Source organism: Poromitra crassiceps (assembly GCF_964638095.1).
Source record: "Poromitra crassiceps genome assembly, chromosome: 13".
Lineage (NCBI taxonomy): Eukaryota > Metazoa > Chordata > Actinopteri > Beryciformes > Melamphaidae > Poromitra > Poromitra crassiceps.
In genome coordinates this window covers 43,819,431-43,834,574 of record NC_139644.1, presented here as the reverse complement: position 1 = coordinate 43,834,574, position 15,144 = coordinate 43,819,431, and the positions used below count along the sequence as shown (strand labels likewise).

Below are 15,144 nucleotides of genomic sequence, written 5' to 3'. Positions count from 1 at the left end.
CATTTGCCCTTATGTTGCATTACATGGAAGGTTACTGTAACAATTTCATTACACACATTTCATGACTTTTCCTGAACTTTAAAGGATTTAACTAATTCCATGACTTTTCCAGGTCTGTAAAACAAGATTTTGAAATCCCATGACTTTTCCAGGTTTTCCATGGAACCATGAATTAAATGTTTAATCTCTTGTGTGGATTTTCACCTGTGTCTTCAAGTCTCCTTTACGAGCAAAACCTTTACCACAGACTGAGCAATTCAATTGTTTATCTCCTGTGTGGACTATCATGTGTGTCTTCAAGTCTCCTTTACGAGCAAAACCTTTACCACAGACTTGGCAATTAAATTGTTTACCACGTGTGGACTATCATGTGTTTCTTCAAGTTTCCTTTATGACCAAAACCTTTACCACAGACTGAACAATTAAATAGTTTATCTCCTGTGTGGACTAGTTTATCTCCTGTTTGGACTATCATGTATCTCTTCAAGTTTCCTTTATCACCAAAACCTTTACCACAGACTAAGCAACTAAATTGTTTATCTCCTGTGTGGACTAACATGTGTGTCTTCAAGGTTCCTTTTTCACCAAAACATTTACCACAGACTGAGCAATGAAATTGTTTCTCACCTGTGTGGACTAACATGTGTTTCTTCAAGTTTACCTAGACCACAAGCTTTACCACAGAGAGTGAGCAATTAAATAGTTTATCTCCTGTATGGACTAACATGTATCTATTCAAGTCTCCTATATGACCAAAACATTTACCACAGACTGAGCAATTATATTGTTTATCTCCTGTGTGGACTATCATGTGTCTCTTCAAGTCTCCTTCATGACCAAAGCATTTACCACATACTGAGCAATTAAATAGTTTATCTCCTGTGTGGACTATCATGTGTGTCTCCAAGTCTCTTTTATCACCAAAACCTTTACCACAGACTGAGCAATTTAAATGTGTATCTCCTGTGTGGACTAACGTGTCTTCAAATGTGCTTCATTAGCAAATATTTTACCGCAAACTGAGCAGCTGAAGCGTTTCTTCCCAAGAACTTCATAGTTTTTCTGTGAACCACCTGACTGAGGTTCACTAGTTTCCATCCATTCGTCATCATTGTCTTCAGTCTCAGAATTGTCTGAAGTCTTGTCATCACTTTGGTTGTGAATTACTATAGCTGGATATAAGTATATAAGATATAAGTCCCTGGCTGGTTCTTCTGATACTCCACAGTCCTCTTCATCAGCTTCTGTTTTCATCTGTTCAGTTGAGCAGCTGGCTGGAGGCTCTGCCTCTCTGTTCTCATCAGTTTGGCTTTGATTAAGTTGTATAATATAATATATATGGTGATGGTAATAGTTATATGTATAATTATATATATAAGATATGGTAATGGTATATATACATAATATGTGATGTAGTTTATGTATATTCTACACATCTGTAATATGTAGGTATTTCTGATGTAGGTATGCAATACCTTGAAAGATACAGTATGTATGTATGTAATATCCAAAACTGTACCGTTTGTACAGAATGTAAATTTTGTATGTGATTGAAACTATGCAAATTGTTTGATGTCCTGAAACTATGCAAGTTGTTTGACCCCAGGAAGAATAGCTGCAGCTCTGCTGTAGCTAATGGGGATCTTAAATAAAGACAAAGACAAAGACAAAGTTGTGAGGGCTGAGGTTTCTCTTCCTCATATTCACTCTTCACAGTAACAGGAATGAATTGGAACGTGGTGATATGGATCTCCCCCAGCCGTTGAAGCTGCTCTCCCTCCTGACTGGTCCAGAGTTCCTCCTGTTCCTCTTTAATGTGCAGGGGTTCTGGGTCTTCCTGAAGCTGCTCTCCCTCCTGACTGGTCCAGAGTTCCTCCTGTTCCTCTTTAATGTGCAGGGGTTCTGGGTCTTCCTGAAGCTGCTCTCCCTCCTGACTGATCCAGAGTTCCTCCTGTTCCTCTTTAATAATGTGTGGGGGCTCTGGGTCCTCCTGAAGCTGCTCTCCCTCCTGACTGATCCAGATCTCCTCCTGTTCCTCTTTAATAATGTGTGGGGGCTCTGGGTCCTCCTGAAGCTGCTCTCCCTCCTGACTGATCCAGAGTTCCTCTTGTTCCTTTTTAATGTGTGGGGTTTCTGGGTCCATCCAGAGTTCCTCTTTAATGTGTGGGGGGCTCTGGCTCTTTGTTTATTCCCTTATTGTTTCCTTATTGCTTATTTCCTTTTGACCATTTTGTATTTCTTGTAGCAAGCTGGCATACAAGCAACTTAGTCATCTCACTATTTATCTTTTGTTTCCAATATGTTCCTAAAGCAGAAATCAATCAGTTGTAAGCATGAGGAGAACAGATAGTACCACATTTCTGTAAACTGGTTATACATCATAAGTTTTCCATCCTCAAACTTACTTTACTTTATTTTATTGCATTTAGCAGACGCTTTTATCCAAAGCGATGTACAGAACATGAGTATAAGAACATAGAATAAAAGAACATAGTCAATATAAAAGTGCATATAACAGTATACAAAACACGGTGTGCAAACTGTATTACAATTCAACTATCAAGCCGCACATTTAGCAACATCCAAGCAATAACAATGTATAAAATGTTTGCATCAAGCCATTCATCCCACATCGTACAGCAATAAACATTCAACCATAACTAATATTACTTTCATTAACATCCTTCTTAATCATCAATTTGATAGTGTACATAAAAGAGATGGGTCTTGATGGTAGGTAGGTAGGTAGCACCTGCCTATAGTAGGCAGGTGCTGTATTTGTTGCAGTTTTGAAGGCGAGTGACAAGGCTAGTGACAAGGCTTTAAATTTGATACGGGCAGCCACGGGGAGCCAGTGGAGGGACATGAGCAGGGGTGTGATATGTGCTATTTTGGGTTGGAAACAATTCGAGCTGCCACATTTTAGATCAACTGGAGGGGTTTGAATATACATGCGGGGAGGCCTGCCAGAAGGGCGTTACAGTAGTCGATACGGGAAAGTACCAGCGCCTGAACCAGAAGTTGACAGGTGTGAACGGACACAATATCATTTACAAAACAAACACCATGATCATATAAATGCTTCCAAAATATTGGTTTTCCATCAATTCATATGTTTAAGTTTAAACTTATTATCTGTTGTAGGATTTCATCGTGACTTTACAGAGGATGAAACTGAAAACACAGCCAGCACTGAATTGCCTTTTGATATTTTGTTTTAAAGGGACATTTCAAATTGAAACAAGACATTCATTTTTGATACAAATGTCTACATTGATATTGAATGTATTTTCATGAGTAAAAGACTGAGAATGGTTTATTGCATGGTAATGAAAAGTGACAAGTTAGTTATGTAGGTTCTGCACTGTTATACAACATTTGTTACATTTGAACATTTGAACTTTCAACTACAGGGATTTATCCCCACACACCCTCTTGGCCACCACTAGGCCACGGGGGCAACATGGACCTGGCAGGCAATATGGCAATAGCATCTGGCATATAGATCATTCTCCTATCTGTGTGCAGCAGCGGATGGGAGGAGGCGGGGGCTGTATAGGCCACCCAATCAGAAGGTATAATGATACTGGTATTTTCTGTGCTATTTTTCCAATTGGCTGAACAAAAAACTTTTTTTTCCTCTTAGCTTTTGATTGGGTGGGCAAGACGCACATCTCGCTGAGTTCACTTCTAGTTGAGAGTTGATTTGACTTAAGTTAATGCCAGTGCTTTGCGTTCCCTGTTCTTTGCTCTGGGTGCTGGCAGAAGAGTTATGCCTGATGAGCTTGCAGAAGGCTTTCCTGAAGGTCGGTGATCTTGCTGTGAAGAAGATGAATATCTGAAAACCCTGGAGAGTGAGCGGGAAGAAATTGGTTAGACCCACTCTTATTTTATTATTGCTGTCATTCAGGGGTTCCCAAACTTTTCAGACCATACCACTATGCTAACCTGACACTGCTGCCAGAAGGGGGCGGTATGTACCAAACCAAATTTCCCAGGGACCACTTCCCTTTTTCTACCATGAAATAAAATTAGCTGATGTTAACCATGCAATAGCATCAAAAAGGCTAACACACACACACAGACACACACACACACACACACACCCCCCCCACACACACACACAGGCCCGTAGCTACCATTGAGGACACCGAGGTCATGACCTCGGTATTTTCCAGACCCAAAAAATAAATAAAAAATAAAATAGCCCCGGTCCCCAGATCTATTAATCTGTCATTGATGTTTTAATGCGACAGTTGATCGGAAATGCAACAATTTGCTTCCTCTCTGTGTGCTATAGAAGGAAGAGAGATAACTCACAACATTCAGATTTTGCATTGAGGCTAGATTGGGGCTAGACTTTGGGGACAGTTCTATTCAAGTGAATGGGTAAGTAACTCCCCTGTAAGTGATGTTTGGGTAGATGGGCCATTGTATTTAATTGAGCAGTATTCTGCCATGTGACCTGTATGCAGAATATAAATTATATCATATGGGGAGACATTTATTTTTTGTATCATTTTAAAGCAACAGCACAGTAAAGAGGATATTAATCTAACATGATGTATGTAGTTCTTTATAGATCTAGCCTCTTCATTTTGCTCTCAAAGTGCACCAGATTGAAGCATTTTACTTTAAAATGGACAAATTTTTCTTTCCGGGGGAGCATAGTCCCCCCTGGGCCCCCCACGCCACGCGAAAATGACCTCGGTATTTCTCAAACCCTGGCTACGGGCCTGCACACACATACATACACACACAGGCCTGCCAACATTAGGCTGTGAAAAAGATGACAATAGAAAACTCACTGGTAGCGAGCACACTCAAAATGGATTAAAAGCTCACTGGGTGCGGGGCAAGCAAAGAGTTCAGTGAATAGAGAAAAATCCAGTACTCCAAATGTCCTTTCACAGGTGCCTGACTCAGCACAACGCCTGAGGAAGGCCTGAGGAAGGCCTGAGGAAGGCCTGAGGAAGGCCTTTGGCTGAAACGTTCGTTGCTGCTGCCCGGTTTGAGGAACTATTAAAACCTGTGAAAGGTTTGGAGTGCTGGCTTTTTCTCTATTCTGTGAAAAAGAGGATCCCTTTGAAAATGTTTGTTTTTCTGACCTCGCCAAAATGTAGCCTAACTTGTTGCCACCTTCCTAGCATGACATGGTTGGCACCAAGTGATACCTTAGGTCTTCATACCAGAAACTTCACTCTGGCTTTAAAACTGAGCACGTTACAGCCATAGATTTTTTTTCCAAAATTGTGATATTTCCAGAATATCGCAAGGCCATTTAGCATTTTATAAGTAATCAATAAAATCTTAAAATCAATTCTAAAACTAACCAGAAGCCAATGCGAGGTAAGTAACCTTGTACCACAAAGTGGCTGTGTTCTTGTAACCTACCTGTGTGGTGGTACAGAGGCAGAAGACGATGCTTAAGATGAGATGGGCCACTCCCTGCTCGTGGCTGCTGGTACTGAGCACCATGTAACCCAGTATCCAGGAAAGGCCCAGTAACACAGCCACTGAAAAACTAGTGAGGAACTTCTTCCCCAAAGACGTCTGCTTTGTACTGCACAACAGAAAGAGTATAGGTGATTGGACGTTATTCTCTGGAGTAAAACATTGCAGATAAATACATGTAAAGGTTGATACTGTATGATGGCTATTAACAATAATACTGAATGAAAAATACTAAAACTATGACTACATGACTAGCGACAGTTACTTACTGTGGCCTTCCTTTTTCATGTTCAATGTGTGACACATTAATATAACTACGTAGTGTAGTGCCCCTTCCCTTCCCTCCCCCCCCATTCACACATCATGCTCTGTGAGCGGAGAGTTGTGAAGGCAGGGGTGTTTAGTAGGGCGTGAGGTAGTTTAGGTGTGTGTGTGTGGGTGTTTAGTAGGGCGTGAGGTAGTTTAGGTGTGTGTGTGTGGTTGAAGGCAGGGGTGTTTAGTAGGGCGTGAGGTAGTTTAGGTGTGTGTGTGTGTGTGTGTTTAGTAGGGCGTGAGGTAGTTTAGGTGTGTGTGTGTGTGTGGTTGTGCGAGTGTGTGTTAGGGGTTTAGATTGTAAGTTGATTGTCTGATCTATACTGGGAGCAGAATGTGGCGTTAATGCTCCGATAAGCTGGATGCTCTCGCCATAAGACGATGGGAAGAAGAGGAGCAAGAAGAAGAATAGACCTAAGAGGACCAGAAGGGCAGGATGGGGGGAGACAGTGGGTGGATGAATCCAGAGGGAGGCGGTGAGGTAATGTGGGGGTTGCCAGCTGCCATAAAACACCAAAAAGAAGAAGACCCTCTGTGAGCAGATTTTCTTCTCCTTTTTTGCACCAGAGTCAATCCAGACCCCTGAAAAGTGTTTTGGCAAATTTTGGAGGCGATTGGAGCAACGGCTAGGAAGATAAATGTGCTCAAACGAACAGATGGACAGACAGACAGACATTTCGCGATTAATATAGTAAGTGCCTGTAGGCTATGCGATTAATTTGTCTGATACAGCACATTTTTTAATCTTTTGTGTAACTTCTGACTATAAACACTTGATTTGCTGTCTAAGTTTGTGTGCATAACCTTGTGTCTAACTGGACTCTGTATGATCTTTTCCAGTTTAATAGGCTTAGGTCTAAATACAGTCAGTCTTCAGCTCATTGGAACACACGCATGCATAATGTTGGGTTGGCCAAGGGACAAACAGTGGCCCTCCTTGTGTAGCAGTATAGCAGTATCTCTGCAAAGTCTACGGCACACATCTTTGGCACGCGAAGGCTTCACCAATGGCACAATAGTGCAGAGTAGTGTCACAGGGTGATATGTGATAGAGATGTATTGTCAGATACCCCCTAATTAATTGTGTCATGTGACTTGTGACGGAGCACGGGGTAGACAGGAAGTGGGAGTTGGCTTAGGGTTTATAGCCGTGGCATTTCAGGTGCGCAGGCTCTCTCTTAGCTGGTGTTTTGAAGAAAGCCATGGATTCCCTGTTGCCCCATTCTCTAGTCATTTTCCCTCTGATTTCACGTATGGATGTGACTGTGTGTTTGATATATTCTTTATAATAGCATCCCCTAACCTATTATCGATTTCCTGTAAGATACCCTGTTGCTCCTTCAGTTCTGTGTTGTTGTGGCGAGGTTTGGATTGACTAGACACGAGCTTGATCCTATTTTGAGAACCAGACCCGTCACAGTAGCAATAAGTGCACAAGAGTGTGTAAGATCAGTCAATGTAAAAATGGTTGCAGGAGTACAAAAGTTGCAGTTAAACTTTAAGCTCCAACATTACCTGTTTAGGTTGGGATTTGTTCTGCATGTCTTTATTGCAAAGAGACACAAGAGTACAGCATTGTAGATGAGGACCAGGCCAACTGGAAGGACGAACCCCCAAAACATTGGTTTCCTAAAGTCAAACCGCCCGTCGCTGTCCAGAGCTGCAAGCCAGCAACTTGAGGGTACAGAAATAAAATAGTAACAGTACTGTAGGAATTAGTACAAGTTCTATGATTCTGAGTGAGCGACACCAAAATCTGACCTTTACAGCTGATGTTTTAAATCCTGAAACATTTTTCTCATATCAAACTCCACTGTAGCTGCTGGAAATATCTGGACATCTTTAAAATCACAAAGTGAAAAGGAAAACATACCAACATCTATATTAAAGGCAAATATTTGCCCTTTTAGCACTTTTAAGGCCTTTTTTGGCTACGCTTGATGTGTCCAAAGGTAAGAAGGTGTTTGTTAGAACAGAAGAGACGAGTGCAGAGAGACAATAAAAGACTGTCATTGACTCACAATTCCTCTCGTCTGTAACCCAAAGGCGCGTCGACCCTGTAGGTAGCTCCTAGTGTGATCGCCACGATGACGGCTGGTACTCCTAAAATAACACAGCAAGGAAATCAAACAAGTTACATGTGGCTTGAATTAAATATATATAAAAAAAACAATTCTTATATTCTCTAAATAAAATAAGCAACTTGAAGTTGGAGCATGTTTCACACACGTGAACACCAAAGTGTGTGAAGCTTCAACAACCTACTTTTTAAATAAACAACCTATAAAGTATCAGTTTGTTTTCATGCGTGTTACATTGTACTACTGTATATATGCTCTGTATTGTGTCAAGGGAAGCAGGAAACCAAGAAATGGCCCCATGAGTCTTGCTCACCTTCACAGTATTCACTTTTCAATGCAGGTTTTATATACAGTATAACAGTTAGTTGAAACGAGTGGAATTGCCAACATTCTTGTTTCAGTTTCAGTTTATTTGCACACTAGTTGATATGACAAAACAATAAAATGTAATTAATTGTGCTGAAGAAGAAAGCGTTATAGTTTATCGTTATAGTTGTTATGCCTCCACCGGCGATAGCCAGGCCGGAGGCATTATGGTTTCGGGTTGTCCGAAACCATAAAAGTTGTCCGAAACCATAAAAGTCTGATGTTCGTTATCGCGATATCTCAGGAACACCTTGATGGAATTTCTTCAAATTTGCCTCAAACTTCCACTTCTACTCAAGGATGAACTGATTCGATTTTGGTGGTCAAAGTTCAAGGTCACTGTGACCTCACGACCTCTAATTTTATGCTCATTAACGCGATATATCTCAAGGTCACTTCAAAGTCACTCTGACCTCAAAAATATGCATTTTCTTGCTCGTTAACGCGATATCTCAGGAACGCCTTGATGGGATTTCGGCTCATTTGGCTCAAAAGTCCACTTGGACTCAAGGATGAACTGATTACATTTTGGTGGTCAAAGGTCAAGGTCACTGTGACCTCACGAACGCCATTTTCAAACTCGGTAATGCCATATCTCAGTAACGCCTTGACGGAATTTCTGCACAAGTCTGGACAGACGGATGTCGTTCTAGTTTGAAAACGGAAAAATTATCTGCCATTGTGGCTCCTGGTTGAGGAATAAACTACCGGTACTTGATTGTATCTAGCTACAACAATCAGTATTTTTTTATGCATTAATGCATCTCTGTTGAGAATGCAAAAATTAAAAGCATTAATTTCTTTTATTTTTTTCTTATTAACATTTTTTTATTTTGAATAAAAGCATTCATTTCACACAGAAACACATTATTGTCAAAAGAAAAACACACCAATTGATTGTTTTCTGCGGTACCACTGTGCGCTTAAACTTCAATCCTTTCAAATATTTGAATGTTGAATCTCTTACCCCATCCAATCGTAATGCTGAGGGGGGTGAAGGCAGGTGGAAGACTCCGGCGCATTTTGTGGATGAGAAACACCAACTGTGTGCCAAACACAGCATTCCACACAAAGGTCGCCAGCAGGAAGAAGTGGAGAAGAGCCGTCACTGCCGTGCAGGGTCCCTCATCTGGCTCAACATGGACGTCTGAATCAGGGACGGTGGTTTGGGTGTTGGTGGCTTCCACCTGGGTGCTGCTGGCTTCATTGGGGTTGTTGACTCCAGAGAGGAAGATGATGCTGAAGGCCAGCAGACTGATGCAGATACTCACCAGCACAATTGTGGAGTTCTGGCTTCGAGCTTTTCCTTGAAAACTAAAGAAGTTGAAAAGCAATCCTTAAAGGCTATTTCTGTTTACTTTGAACGTGGCTCTTATTTAGCTATCTTTTAGCATCATAAAGATTGTCTTTATGATGTCTTGAACATTTTGTAACTTGCTTCACTGTAGTGAGCTTTACATAGCTCCATTTTGTCAGGAACGCTGCACTACACACCCAAAATGTCCAAAATGGCAAAAAAGGTGTCACGGTGGCTCATTCTCACGACAGATAGCCTATAACTTCAATAAATACCATCATTCCATAGGAATTCAGAAAACACAATTTAAACACACAGAATGACACGTGTCAGAGGGAGGGAAGGAGACTGGTGAAGGTATGAAGTGCGAACACACACTCTCCACGGCATAGAGACGTCATTACGCACACGTTTTATCTGTTGTTTACATCAAGGTTATGCCGCTCAGATATGGCTCATAAATAGACCAGCATAATATTATGTTTTATAATAAACATTGAAAATAATCACAGTCACACAATTATTCTACCCTTTATCTAGAGCAAGGCATTACAATAAAATATAACTTCATTTTTGGCTATGGCCACTAGGGGGTTCTGTGCACCACCTGAACCAACCATAGGAACCAACGCAAACTTCACCCATGGGGGTATGTCTCGCCATGCTGTCAGTGTCTATAGTGCCCAGGTGGGCTATCGCTTGAAAAGGGCCTTTGACAAAGGCCCTTTGTGTGTGGAGTTTGCATGCTCTCCCCATGCTCTCCTGGGGTTTCCGCCATAACATCAACATGAACCCCCCAAATAAAAACATGCAGAGTTTGGCATAACACTGGTTGGTTCGTAAAATCACACGGGAACCATGTCGTAAGATGATTTCTGCCTTCAGATCTGCTCTGGTTTCTACACTTGTTTGAGAAATGAGGGCCATTTTGTGCAGATCCAGCGTTGTGCAACACCAGGCAGGCAGTGACACAATGTAATCACATTTGTGCATGTGGAGGAAAAGAAGGTGTGTCCTGTCTTACCTTTCTGTAATGCGGTGAATGATTGTTATTGTCAAGCCAATGATAGAGAAAGATAGTCCAATGATGGAGATATAGCTCAGGGCTTCTGCATATTTGTAATTCTCCCTGAACATCTGTTGGAGAAACAAACCCAGAGGACAGAATCAAACAGTGATTTCTGTACACATTAATGTTTCTTTTGAATTTGTCAAAATCCCATTTTTCATCACAAGCTAAATTCGGGTCAGGCAGGCAGACAGTCAGTCAGTCAGTCAGTCAGTCAGGTAATGCTTAGTCCACATCTTCTGCTGTCCTGCAAACCTTAATGGTAACGGCTTCCGATAAGGAAGCGATCGGGGAGATGGAGGGCTGGAGATGAGAGGGTCACTAATACGGCACGACCGAGACGATCTCCTCCACCAGAAGAATGGAGGATGAGAGGAGAGAAGAATGATTGTGGTCATGGATGAGTGGAGGAAGATGGAGAAAAAGTCCCAGGTTCCAGATTCCAAAGAGTCACCATTTGAAAGGTGTTTGAGAAGAGAGGCCGAAAGGCAATAATGTTTGAGGAAGGGATGAAGACTGGAATCTCGTTGACGTGGGACTTTACTTTGGGCGGTGAAGTGAACCTCCATTTCCCTGACCGCTTCCTTAATGCATGGGAGCGGTGCTTGTAAGATGTGCAGGGCAGACATGTCCGCACCTTGATACTGCACCGTCGACAACTTGCCGACATTTTTAATAGTTCAAATTTGGCTGGGTGGTTAATAACACATTTATTTTTGTTTCAGACAGACTTCACTTTTTTTTCCCGTTACCAGCATTCCAGTATTAAAACAAAATCGTTTTTTAAGAAAAAATAAAACAAAAACAAACACTTTTTAACCTCATTTTGAAAGAAATTGCCACAATAGAGCCACAGCACTTTACCATGAGTGCAGCGAAGTTAGTGGTGTGGTTACAGAAACATTGCAGAACTCCGCCCACTGCGTTGCCCTTGGTGCAGCCATGAGTGCTCCAGTCACCCAGGCTGTAGTCCCAGAACACACAGGCATTCAGCTTTGCATTGGTGATGATCTAAAACATCAACAACAACAATAAATAAATGTTGTCGAGTTCTGCAACATAAAAGGAACAAAGCAAATTTACTAACAAGAATGTCCAAAAAATAATAATCTTTGAGATTCATGTGGCAGCAAACGTGCAAGATCAACTCAAGGAAGGCTCAGACATTTTAGATGAAACTCACTGATACAACCTTCAATGAAAACTTCATGGTAGTAGTAAACTCCATGCTATCTTTGACACTATCAAATTGTTTGCCTCCATAAGATCCCACCATCCCTCTTCAAATTTGTGTAATGCTAATAATGTACAGTACAGGTATTATTTCACATTTATGAATTTGAAAACACTACTGTGATGGTATCTGCCCATACATCACGCTAAACCTGGCGGCAAGTTATATGAACGAGCAGTGTACAGACCAGGTCAAGGCCGTAAACGTTGGTAAGGCTCAGATGATGTAATCATAAAATATACAAATTGTCATGATGTAAATGTGCTGACAGCTTAATTATCTTACTGTGGGTGTGAACAGCATTTCCACATGTTGTGGCACCACAGCACGGTCGTGACCTTTGACACTGGTCGACAGGACCCTGATGGAGGTGGACTTCTGCCTCCTGTAGAGCCGGGACCTGAAGAAACCATCGTTCTGGTAGAGAACAAAACCCACGGAGATGTTTGATGGCTTTCGCTGTCCAGCCACAGCATCTTCAGATGCAAGAAATCAGACAGAAAGAAAGAAATGTAAATTATTATTAGTACAGTAGTATTTGTAGTAGTAAGTAATAGTAGTGCTAGTTGATGTTGTAGCTGTAGTGGTCGTGGTTGTCATAATATTGCAAGCAGATTCCTGAGCTGCTTTTAATGTAAAGGGTACATAAGTCCAAGAAGCCTGCATACTGAATCTTTTAATGTAAAGGGTACATAAGTCCAAGAAGCCTGCATACTGAATCTTTTAATGTAAAGGGTACATAAGTCCAAGAAGCCTGCATACTGAATTTGGTGTAATTCTGAATGATGTTTGAAGGTTTTCAAAACAAAACAAAATACCAAATGGTGGACACCATTATTTTTTTTTATGTGGAAGTTATGCTAGAGCCCCCCAAATTGTTCATGATCAGATACAGTACACATGTGTACAAAGTTTCACAACACGTCACTTTGACTGAAGGTGCGTTCACACCGACCTATTAAAGTTTTTCGCTGGCATCGAGTTTACATACAAAGTCAATGCAAACGAGCGATTGAGCGTATATTCGCCCGGGAGAAAAATCGCTGGGCGTCCGAGCGACAGAGACAGAGCCCGAGATGAAATATCCCAACTCGAGCGAAATTTCGCTGCCAACAGTCGCTTGCTGCTTAACGCTGATTGGCTGCCTTAACCCAACAGTCGCTTGCTGCTTAACGCTGATTGGCTGCCTTAACCCAACAGTCGCTTGCTGCTTAACGCTGATGGCTGCCTTAACCCAACAGTCGCTTGCTGCTTAACGCTGATTGGCTGCCGTAACCCCGGAGTATTTATTCATTCTTGCATCGGGGGGATTAAACACAGTGGTGTTGTTTGCGTTTTCATCCTGTTTAACGTTAGAACTGTGTGCTGCTGGTTTCTGTCTAACGTTAGAGCTGTGTGCTGCTTGTTTCTGTCTAACGTTAGAACTGTGTGCTGCTGGTTTCTGTCTAACGTTAGAGCTGTGTGCTGCTTGTTTCTGTCTAACGTTAGAGCTGTGTGCTGCTTGTTTCTGTCTAATGTTAGAGCTGTGTGCTGCTTGTTTCTGTCTAACGTTAGAGCTGTGTGCTGCTTGTTTCTGTCTAATGTTAGAGCTGTGTGCTGCTGGTTTCTGTCTAATGTTAGAGCTGTGTGCTGCTTGTTTCTGTCTAACGTTAGAGCTGTGTGCTGCTGGTTTCTGTCTAACATTAGAGCTGTGTGCTGCTTGTTTCTGTCTAACGTTAGAGCTGTGTGCTGCTTGTTTCTGTCTAACGTTAGAGCTGCGTGCTGCTTGTTTCTGTCTAACGTTAGAGCTGTGTGCTGCTTGTTTCTGTCTAACGTTAGAGCTGTGTGCTGCTTGTTTCTTGACAGTGAAGATCTCTCTCGTTTCTCAAGCTCGCTGCACCCCGCCCACATCTATCAGGCCGACACAGGTGCTGCCAATTGTGCACAAATAGTCTCTCCCTCTCTCCGAGCTCTGAGTATGAACACCTCGGCCCGAGGGCGGAGTGCGCTCCCAGTTTGTGGAGCGATTTAAACACAGCAACAGAGCGATTCCAAAGGGTTGAATCGAGTGACAGGGAGAAAAATAAATATCTCGGTGTGAACACAGCTTAAAGGACGGCTTTACCGTGGGGAATATGAATATATATTAAATCTCACGCCCCTAAGGTTTTAGAATCCGTTGAAATTTTTGAAATTGGAGCTTCACTGCCTGACCTATCAGGCATCTCTCACATATTTTAGGGAAGCCGGATGACGCGCGTTACGCGTCATCCGGCCTCCCTCCCCGTTGCGGAACTCGAGCGCCTATGAACTACAAGTCTTGTGAGCCATGGTCCTGCCTCTAGAGGTCCTCCACGCCCCTTCAGAGCTCTCGACGAAAAGCAAAAGGCAGCCATCTTGTTCAACCGCATAGCATACTGTAGCTAGGTTTCCATAGCTCCTTGCCAATAGACCATATCTCTGGAACGGAAGCACCAAAAGACACGGGACTGGCGGCATTGGAAAGCTCGTCAAATTTTACATCTAGTAGTAGGTGAGTTGAAGTAAGGAAATCAACGCTGAGCAATGTACCCATTTTTACAGAAAATAGTTACAACATCAGATGCGCGTAACTCCTACGAAAATGCCTTAAAATGCATGAATTTTTTTGTTATGAAGACATCTCCCGACATATATACATCGGTTTAAATTTGGTGCAATTTGGTGCAATTTTATTTTCGATTTATTTTCCATTTTTTCTTCTTCTCTTGTTTTATTGTCGAAGCCTTCTTCTTCTTCTTTGAGTTTTATGGCGGTTGGCAAACATATATGTGCATTACCGCCACCTACTGGAGTTTGATATCAGCCAAATGCCTGAGGGGTGGGCATGTAAACGAAGGCCACGCGAGCCCAGTGCATTGTGGGAAATGTAGTATTTCGGGTCCCCGCACCCGCCCCTCCCCTCCACCACCCCCCCCCCCCCCCCCCCTCCACACAGAGTGGATTTCTGGTGATATCTCTGGCGGGAAACAACCAATTTCAAAAATTTCAACGGATTCGAAAACCTTAGGGGCGTGAGATTTAATATATATTCATATTCCCCACGGTAAAGCCGGCCTTTAAAGTCGAGCTGAACCCAAAAATGACTTTTCCTTTCTTTTAGTTCAAATACCTGGGTATGCAGTGCACCTATTTAATAATGTATGCAAAACAAATCACAAAAATCTAATTTCTTTAGTTTTTCACACTTTTTCACATCAAAAGTTCATTTTTCAAGATTTCATTGATAACAGTAATCTACAGTTTGCTGACGTCACCTAATACTATCAAATTTCTACCCCATTTCAACCAATCATATCACGACATGCAGCTG

At 42.1% G+C, this 15,144-nt stretch overlaps 1 protein-coding gene across 1 annotated transcript in view; it reads right to left on the bottom strand.

Moving 5' to 3' along the window:
• Positions 1 to 2,407: 2,407 nt before the first annotated feature.
• Positions 2,408 to 15,144, bottom strand: part of LOC310788576 (adhesion G-protein coupled receptor G7-like) — a gene marked incomplete at its 5' end in the record, with an annotated part of 105,731 nt that continues 92,994 nt past the window's right edge. The window contains 8 exons of the mRNA XM_083650108.1: positions 2,408 to 3,847; positions 5,395 to 5,563; positions 7,282 to 7,440; positions 7,788 to 7,869; positions 9,181 to 9,527; positions 10,535 to 10,647; positions 11,444 to 11,590; positions 12,099 to 12,289. Coding sequence (XP_083506234.1) covers positions 3,602 to 3,847; positions 5,395 to 5,563; positions 7,282 to 7,440; positions 7,788 to 7,869; positions 9,181 to 9,527; positions 10,535 to 10,647; positions 11,444 to 11,590; positions 12,099 to 12,289 — 1,454 coding nt within the window. The 3' untranslated portion in view covers positions 2,408 to 3,601. The remainder of the gene's footprint in view (positions 3,848 to 5,394; positions 5,564 to 7,281; positions 7,441 to 7,787; positions 7,870 to 9,180; positions 9,528 to 10,534; positions 10,648 to 11,443; positions 11,591 to 12,098; positions 12,290 to 15,144) is intronic.